Source organism: Morus notabilis, unplaced genomic scaffold (assembly GCF_000414095.1).
Source record: "Morus notabilis unplaced genomic scaffold, ASM41409v2 Scaffold281, whole genome shotgun sequence".
NCBI classification, from domain to species: Eukaryota; Viridiplantae; Streptophyta; class Magnoliopsida; order Rosales; family Moraceae; genus Morus; species Morus notabilis.
The window spans coordinates 24978-35475 of NW_010357693.1; the positions used below are offsets into that span (position 1 = coordinate 24978).

A 10498-nucleotide genomic window follows, 5' to 3' on the forward strand; every position below is an offset into this window, starting at 1 on the left:
ACACGACGGAAAAAGGAGGCCGCCGGCCCAGAAGAAAATTGAGAAAAGGAGGTGGTAGACTTGATTAATTTTCTTTTGAGCAAATATATTAATATAATCAACTAAAATTTCTCATTAATTGAAAATCTAAAAGCTGAACATTAATTACTAATTATATTGGCACAAAAATCCAAGCACTAATCAAAATCATGCATGCAATCTAGTAATTAAACCCCTCAAACTGACTCAGGCCCTGCAAATGCCCAATTCCTCCATTAAACCTTATCGCTTGATGATCATCATGATGATCATGATCTAGTACTGCTTGCTTATTGTTCTGCTCATGAAGATTCACCACACCTTGCACTTTCTCATGTTCATGAAAGTTACTCAAATTCCCTGGCCTCTTTGATCGCCCATTTATCCCCAAGAAGTCAACGGTCAACACATCTCCACCACCACCACTAGCCAATCCCATATTGTCACAACTCTCACCATGCAAAACGACGTCGTTACCATTCACAAAATTACCATGGTTGTTGTGACCATTATCAAATATTAGGCCACTAAAAACACCAAGACTATTACTACTATTATTGTTGAATCCTTGACCATATTGACGATGATCATCCAAACCAAAGCTCGACGGCGCCAATGCCGAGCTCGCGGTGCTGACGGTGGACCCCATCTGCGCCGCCTTCTGGAGCAGCGCTGTGGCCGACATATAACCGTTGTGACCATTTTGACTATATTCCAATTGATGAAGGTGATGATGATCTGGGGTGAGTGGATTTTTCATGATCAAATGACTGGGAATAATGTTGCCGTTGTGCTTGCTTAGTACTTGATGATCATGTTCTGATGCTTGATCTGTTGGTGCAATATTGTTGGCGTGGTACTTATTGTTGTCGTTGTCGTTTGTGGGAGGCATATTAATAATATTGCTGCTATTTATGAGTGAAGAAATGAGCTCTCGGCTGGAGATTTGAGTTTGTAAATTTGGATGTCGTCCCTGCATGTTGGAGGGAACTGGTCCCAGCTGCTGTGCTGTCGTTTTGTTGTTCTCCTCGGCTATGGCGTCGCAGAAAGCTCTATGAGTGATAAAGCTATCTCTCCTGTAATGCATGCATATATATAATTATCATAAATTGTATATATATGATCAGCATTTAACGTAAAGTAATACGCTTTTTTCTTTTTTTTTTCTATCTCTTTTGTTGAAACATGAATGATCAATGTTTTTTTTTTTTTTTTTTTTTATGGTGAAATAGATGATACATTATGCATGACATCGTCTATATTCTATAGGATGGATATAAGAACTGAAACAAAAATTTTGTAAGATGAATATCCGAGCTAAAAAAAAAAAAACTTAATTTAAAATGTTAGTTGAATAGTCAAAGTTGTACGACTGAGAAAAATCTTATTGAATTTGGAATATTCAAATCTCTCTACTATATATATAAAAAGAAAAACTACTTTAATATTGTATGGCTACTCTGGGAGTGATAGCAACTAATTGATCAGTTTGGTTATTAAAAAAAAAAATCAACCAAATTTTACAAGAGGAGAGAAATTAAATAATATACATCAATAAATAAATAACGCTTGAGTAATTTTACTATCAAAATTAAATAGTCAATATCACAAATTAAAAAAAATAATAATTTAGAAACATTCACTATATATAAAAACTTTTTTGTCCATGTATACATACTAAATAATAATCCTATCAATGTCACTTTCTTTTTCATTGTATCCTTTTCTTTGTACCATGTGAAATGGAATCCGCGTCTTGTACAATTCCACCTCATCTTAACCCATATAATTTGGTCTAGTTGTTATCGACTAAACCATATTAAATCATGTAAATATATGTTTTTAATCCAAATTCACTAACCAAGCTTAGATATTTATGAAAATATAAAATCAAATGACAAGAAATTTAATTAATTACCTGGAGAAAAGGGTTCCACACTCGCATTTATACTCTCTAGTGCCACAGGTCTTGGAATGTGCTTTCCAGTCGGACTGAACAGCATACTTCTTGGAGCATTTCTCACATTTCCACTTCTTCTCGCCATGCTTACGGCAGAAGTGCTTCTTGATGCCGGTCAGGTCTCCGAGCGCCCGCGCCGGGTTGTGGTGCACGCACGACGGCTCCGGGCAGATGTACACCCGCCTTCTGATGACCTCATTGCTGTTTCTTTGTTTCAGCTTCCATGGCAGATTGTGGCCTCGCCTGTGCAGCTGCAGATTCTGGTCTCTTTGGAATCCCTTGTTGCAGATTTCGCACACGAATCGGTTTCGGGCCAACAGGGTGTTTGGCGATAAGGCTACAACCTCGGCACTTGGATCTGCATTGTACAATATTAATGTTCAGCTTATATATAACCATTTTTTGGGGTTAAAAAGAATATTATTGGCATCATTTTTTTTTTCTATATTTTCTTCGTTTATAACAGAAATTTTGAGACCTACGTACCAATAGAAGGGGAATAAGTTTATCCAATTCTATTGAAAGAATGTGCTCAATTTTATTGTGACCACTATAAGTCCAGCGCCACATAGTCTATTAACCAATCCTTAAAATGTCATGAATTAATTAAGAAAAAAAAGACCTTGATGCAGTTTTTATTGTATTAATATTTATATGTATCTTTTGACTCTTGTCATTTTGTTATTTCAATGTGGATCTACTCCGAACTCCAGTACTCCTTCAATTTCGCACATCTTAAAGAAAGATTACACAATTTTTTTTTTTTTTTTTTATTTTTAAAGAAAGAAAGAAAAGAAAAGATCAATAGAAAAGGTTGAAACAAGATGCGAAAAAGCATTGGTAAAAAAAATGATAAAAAGAAAAACTAAAATCCTTAAAGCGCTTCCTCTAAAGTAACATGATAACATAGGGGACAAAATTCAAAGAGAAATTGATCGATCGATGACAAAAGAAAAAGTTTCGAACAATATGAAACAAAAATCAAAGGTGATGGGGAGAGAGAGTTTCCAACAAAAAAAAGAAAAAAAAAGAAAAAAAAAAGAGAGATATTCCATGGGCAAAGGAAAGTATGAATTATATTTGTGTTTTAAAACAGTTGAAAACAAAAAGAGATGAGAAAAGGAGAGAAGCGCTAGCAGCCTGGTCAAGCAAAAGGCAAACAGTTCACTGCAATTATTGGGTATTGCAATCCCAAGCCAATAATTGAAGCCCTCCTTTCAACTACTCGGGCATCAATAATTCAACGTTGTTTTTTAGGGAAATTTTTTATTTTTATTTTTGGTATGAGGAAAAAAAAAATTATCCCTCTCCTAAAAAGGGAAGAAAAACGAAATCTCAGAATTTTATTTTATTTTTTTAAAATTAATCTCTCTGATGATTTCTTCAAGTACCACTGAATCAAAATCATCAGCTGTCTGGCCTTCACGACCTTATGACTTTACGGTAGGCCCATCAACACGTACGTGAGATTAATTAAGCTTGGAATGAAGCTAAGAACTCAATTTGAATTGAAAAATTCTAAAGACTTTCCCTTTGTTTTTTTTTATTATTATAAACATTGCCCACGAGATCAAATATTCAATAATACACCTAATTCAAAGAATTAAAATTTAAATGCTAGGAATACATATTAAAAATTTAAACAATACCTCTATGTATAAAAAAAATAAAAAAATAAAAAACACTTTATTATGCTCAACTATTTATAAGCATAAAAAAATGGTAAACGCCAAGAATTCCCCAATAATCCCCCATTTCAAAGATCCATATTTTCAATAAGAAAATACAGGGAAAAAAACTAGCTAGCTAGGAATTCTGAAATGATCAAGTTTGCATATATACATACATATCTACATATATAGATACACACAAACAAATATGTGTGTGCATAGAGATATATAAAGAGCTGAGAGAAACAGAATTATAGTCTATATATATATATATATATATTTATATATATACCTGGGTTTCCTGGAGGGTTTCTTTTCTTCTTAACTGGGGGAGATTGATCAAGCACAAGCTGTTGAGTGGTAGAGCCATTGCTAAGAGTAGTTGTTGAAGATAAAGAGTTTGAAGCATGGAAATTCTCCACTCTCTCTTGTTTTCCAACAGAGACTTGTACTACATGATCAGTTTCTTCTTTAGCAGTAATATTATTATTCCCTGAAGATAAGCTCACACCCTCATGACCACCTGTGATGATTGACATTATATTGGAAGCAAGGAAAAGGATAAAAAATAAATAAATAGGTTGTATGTTTATATATGTATATTAATGAGACTTTTTGTACTCTTTCTTTCCCAACTTTCCCTAACCAAAACTCTAATTTGTTCCTTTCTCACTTGCTCTTGGTTTGCTAGCTAGGAAGAGAAAATATACATATATATATATATTTGTTTTATATATAAGATAAGAGAAGATTTTTAAGAAAAAAGAAACAGAAAAGATTGGTTTTAATTTGTTGTGGCCGGAGGAAGACAAAAACCCAGGAAATTCTCCTTCATTTATGGTGTGAAAGAGGAAGAGAGATTTTTTTTTTCCTCTCTTTTTTTTTTTTTTTTTTTTTTTTTTTAAAAAATGAAAAAAAAAACTTGTTTTTTTTTTTTTTTTCAGAAGATGAACACAAGAACTTGGTCTTACTTTGGCTTTGTATTGTAATGTGAACATTTATTATATATTGTCTATTTTAAGGGACTGTTGGATGTTGCTTTGTATGGATTACTAGAAATGCCCCTAGGACACTAGTGTTATAATGATAATGCCCCTCGGCTATCTTTTTTTTCCTTAACTAGGGACAATAGTTTTTTTCCCCATTTAAAGTAATATTACTAAGTGGAACCAAAATGATTAATATGCTAATAGTACCTAAAGTAATATTTTGAAATCATATTTATATATGCTAATATATAGTACCTGATTGATACTTATTTATGTAATTACTACTACTAATTAATGAATTTATTTTGCAAGAGCATGTATGGTGACCATTCAAAAATATCACTAAGTAATATGTAATTTAACAAATATTTCTCCAATTCAAATAATTTCCCATTTTACAGGAAAAAATAAAAAAAACAAAAAATAAAAATCGTGTCTTCACACTTTTGATCTGGATAGCAGGATTGGCAAATTCTTCTTTTAGGGATAGACCAATGTAAATGTCTCTCGAACCCTCCAAAAAGACTACCAATATTAATTAGTTAGAAGAATTCATCTTATAAGTTGTTAATGGTACAAATATTGGATACATCCAAGTGTTACATATTTAACTAAAAACTCTTATGGTTTAACGCAACACGAAAAAAATAAAACAAACAAAACAAAACAAAATAAAACGCTTACAACTAGAAATAAACACTTCCAAAATTGCTCCCTTATAATAAGGCATGTAAAAATAAGAATCATGTAGAATATGATAATCTAATGGAATCTAATAATTATTCCATTCAAAAAATGTATTTTATTGAAATGGTATTTTATAGTTCATTCGTTTAGTAGGTTTTGTATTTTCTCTCATAAAAATATTAAAATTTTGTTCAAATCTAAGAAGAAACGAAGAATTAGGCATAATTCACTTCACAGATTCGAATTTTTTATTTAAATTAAGATGTGATATTTTTTAAAAAAATTTTACTGTAATAAAAAAAATTAAATATAACATTTTATAAAAAATTTTTACTATAAAAACTTAAAACTGAACGCTACCGCGATTTTTCTAAAAAGTAAAACAAAATGTGGTTTAGGCAATTCTATTAATCTAGTACTTTCAGGGCCCTTTTTTATGACTAAATATTAATTTTTCCACAATTTGAATTTCTTTCAAACTTTGCTGCAAGAGGTCAGAGACCTGGGAGCCTTGCTCAGGATTTGTCGCTTTCTGAGGATATTTTAAATAAAAATGAAATTTCCCAGAATGCCCTCCCAGCCCAAAGAGGGGAAAAAGAAGAAATAAAAAGGTCCGAAATTACCATTTTGCCACTATACGTTTCAGCCGTCCTGAGAAACGAAATGACCAAATTACCATCGATCATCACGGGCGGGCTCTGACGCATTATCTTTCTCGAAAATGGCCCAACTGGGCACAGAAATTCTCCTATTCACGTGTACTTGGCTGTAAAATCCTAAACGGTCACTTGGTGAGGGGTAGTTTTGACATATCGCGTTGAAACCAAGTTCAAAGACAACGTGTCACCCGATTCTATTGAATTAAGAATTAAGATAGATAATTGCCGATTTATTAATAAGATAGAATTAGATAATTGCTGATTTATTAATAATCAATTTATTTTCTTGCAAGAGATAGCAGGCAGGCCTGCAACATACGCTATTTGCTGCCTATGCAAATGAATGTTTATCAAATTGCATAGATGACGTTATTTGTAGTCTTTTTAATTAGAAAATTTTCTTTGCAAAAATATGAAATAGTCTCTTTTTGATTAAGAGAAAAAAGAAACAATTATTCTTAGAGTGTATAGATTTAAAATTTTACTCTTTAATCTTGATGAATACATTTTTAGTCTAATAATTATATTAATTAAGAATAATGGTTAAAAATTCATAATCATGCATTTTAAGTGTAAGTTCGACAATTTTCTCTTTGATTAACAACTTAAGAGTTAGGGTTGATTTAATGATGTAAATATTGGAATATAGAAAGTGTCTTAATTAGTGGAACATGTATAATTGAGTAAGGAATATTAAAATGGAAGAGTTAATTAGGGTTGATTTAATGATGTAAGTATTGGAATATAGAAAGTATCTTAATTAGGGGAACATGTATAATTGAATAAGGAGTATTAAAATGGAAACTACAAATATATGCTCTTACTTTCCAGAAATAACACTAGTTCATAAATTACGATTGTTGTCAAAATTATGCATCCAAATGAAATTAACATTTTTGTGATTTCTTAATAATTAAAACATCACCCCACCCATCTCCTCAATTAATATATATCCTTTTATTCTTATTCACTTTCATGTTGTCTAATAATATTATGACACGTCACTTAAAATAGCATACCACATCAATTAAGAAGTCATATCAGTTAAAATATTTTAATTGATGTGTGAAATATGAAACAGGAGAAGCTAAACATATGAGTCCAGTCCTCAACATCTGAGGTGATGACTCTTAACCTTCAAGCAACCATTTGTGGCGCTTATCAAGAGAGACTCCAAATAACACAATTGCTTAGGTGAATATTTCGTCGTACACCATGTAACGATCCAACAAAGAGAATTCAGTGCGTGTCACGTTTCATGTTCCTCGTGTTTTCCACAAGAAAATCTGCGCTTCTTCATCTAAACGCCCAACTAATTAAGTAATAGGATAAGCATTGTCCATCCTATTTGCCCATCAGTGAGTTGGTGTGATTGGCCGTTCACTTCGCTGATTCGAGTTTAGAATTCGAGTTTTTCTACAGTAAAAAGCTCTCACAAACAATTACATCTAACTTTTTTGCTACAGTAAAAAGCTCTCACATAAAGTCACATCTCAACTCGAATTCTAAACTCGAATCAGCGAAGTGAACGGGGCCTGAGTAAACCTGACGATAACGTATCAGATTCAGAGAAAATCTATGTAAATTCATTAACATATATACGTACATTATAGCATTATAAAATCTACGTAAATTCATTGCCATAGATACGTACATTATAGCATTATAAAATCTACGTAAAAGTCAATACCCACATTAAGGCATTATAGAAGCTCTATTTTACAGTAACTTTCTAACTCAAGCATCAGAGTCCCATTGAGTGAGAACATATATAAGTACGGGGTACCTTGATCTTACTCTTCTTTAAGCTTTAGAACATCTTCAATGTTGTCAATGCAATATTTGATACTAATTAAGGAATGTGAAAATGGTTTACTTCATAAATTATTTTATTTCGTCCTCCAACTAATAATTCTATTTCGTCCTCCAACTTATAATTCTATTTCATATGTTTTATCTACTTCTGTCATAATTATTAGTTTTGGAACTTGTAAAGATAAACTTTTATTTTTGAAATAATTTTTAAATAACAATGTTGCAGTAATTAAATCAAATATTAGTCAGTATGTCAACCAATTAACTGCAGCAATCAAATATTAAAACTTGACATGTGTTATATTTGATATTCAAATATGACACCACATAAAACATATATCAAATTTAGCATAAAAAAGCACTATTTTTTTTTATTTAAATGTTAAAATTTGACATTGACATACTATTTAATATTATATCGGAATTACTCTTACATGCAGGTTCTCACGCATTAACACGTATAGTTTCTCTAAAAAGGAGGTAAAAAAAAAAAAAAACCATTACGCACGATGTAAATATTATTATTTTAGGGGACAATGATGTCAATCAAAAAATATATTGAATGCGAATGCAATTGCAAGTGGGCGCAACCAATTTTTATTTCTTAGGGACCCATCTGACATTGCATTTGCATGCAATTGCACTGACCGGCCTTATAATATGGTTGAATATTGAAATGTGTACATACATATATCTATATAGACATAATATAAATATAGGTGTGCATATATTTGACCGGCCACTTCAGAAGAACAAGATTCCTTCTTTTATTTGAAAATTTTAGAACCACTTTTCTATCATTTATAAATATATTCCAACAACTAATATTACATCAACTTAAGAAGAGCTATTAATAATCAAGGCCAAAATAAATTATTGCAATTTATCCACAGAAGAAGTTTATAAATTATTCAGTTAGTCAATCCCATCTTAAAGGTTAGGATATTAATTATAATAACTTATCCACTCATACATTTCATATATCATATTACCTGTGGTGATAATAATATTTTTTTATGCCAAAAGTTATTTTACTTCTCGTATAACATTTCAGATCATATTAAAATGCCATTTATTTCTTTTTTTCCTTTTTAAACTTGGAATATTGATTGTATTCCTCTAATTTTTGTGTGGTCTATGCATAATTAATATATAAAGTTTGTGAGGTCAAATATATATATATATATATATAAGGATTATGTTACACGAGAAATATGCATCATATGTATGTTTGGATATATAACGAGAGAAAGATATATCTCAGCATCAAAGTCAAGGGACGCATGCTTAGAACTATATGTATGTAAAAAGTTTCTTAGTTCGGCATTAATTGAGGCATGAGAGAAAAGAAAAGAAAAAAAGAGGAGAGATATTCTAATTCGATATTGAAATTAAGCGACAATTACATTTTATAGGACGACATACATTGAGAAAAAGTCAAACTGAGCAGCCACACATACGTTATAGTAATTATTAATCTTAACGTGAGATTTCAGAAAATCATCATAATCAAGAAGAAAACAAGACATTCTTTTTTGAGGAAGAATAATTGCATACTTTTGTTTTTTTCTTTTTGAAGTGAACTTATGCATCATCTGAACTTACGAAATATATATATATATATGGGCTATTTATCAGTTTGTACCTTGTGATTTAGGTTTATTCAAAAAATATATAATTGGTTCTTAAATATGGCAAAGGTATACTTAAGACAAGTTTATGCCTTAATTTTAGCAGTGAAAGCTCGATTTTGACCTTGAATTTACTAAATTAACCTTAATGGAGTGACCTAATAAAAAACCAAAAGTCAATACAACTAAGGTTAATTTGGTAATTTCAAATATCAAAATCAGATTTTTACTGACAAAAAGTACATATTCTCCTATTAAGTATAATTTGATGGAATACATTTGTAACAATAAAAGATTAAGGGTATACTTTTTTAAATAAACCTAATATAGTATACAAAGATAAAAGGGATATTTAAATTTTCATACCTTCTATTTTAGCTTTATTCAAAAAGTATAACTTGAGGGCTGTTTAGTTCGTTGATTCGAGTTTTTAATTCGAGTTGAGATGTGATTTTATGTGAGAGCTTTTTACTGTAGTAAAAAAGTTAGATGTGATTGTTTGTGAGAGCTTTTTACTGTAACAAAACTCAAATTCTAAACTCGAATTAGCGAAATGAACGGGGTCAATTTTTAATATCATTAAATACATATTTTCAAATTAGATTTAATACACAAATTCATACTTTTTTCTCAATTAATACTCAATTTTAATTTAAAAATACCTGAATACCCTCAAATAAAATAAAAAAAAATAAAAAATAAATAAAAACACAATCCGTTCAGTTCGTTGATTCGAGTTTTTAATTCGAGTTGAGATGTGATTTTATGTGAGAGCTTTTTACTGTAACAAAAAAGTTAAATGTGATTATTTCTGAGAGCTTTTTACTGTAGCAAAACTTAAATTTTAAACTCGAATCAGCAAAACTTAAATTTTAAACTCGAATCGGTGAAATAAACGGGGCTAAAAACTCTAATCTCTCATCACCTCCACTGCCATCTCTCACGCCAATTTCCACCATGCCTGACCAGCCTCACCTACCCACTGCCCCCTGTTGTGTCCTAAATCAGAGGTTTTCAAAGGAAAAAAAAAATTGTAAAACGAAGTTCATAAATTCAAAAGCAAGAACAG

General features: G+C 30.9%; 1 protein-coding gene across 1 annotated transcript; it reads right to left on the reverse strand.

Annotated features, from left to right (window-relative positions):
* Positions 1 to 88: 88 nt before the first annotated feature.
* On the reverse strand, positions 89 to 4269 carry LOC21396702 (protein indeterminate-domain 7). Its single transcript, XM_024174708.1, has 3 exons — positions 3941 to 4269; positions 1937 to 2336; positions 89 to 1094 (listed from the first exon to the last, which is right to left on the reverse strand). The coding sequence occupies exons 1-3, from the start codon at positions 4185 to 4187 to the stop codon at positions 200 to 202; spliced, it is 1542 nt and encodes a 513-aa protein (XP_024030476.1). The 5' UTR covers positions 4188 to 4269; the 3' UTR covers positions 89 to 199.
* Between the last annotated feature and the right edge of the window lie 6229 nt (positions 4270 to 10498).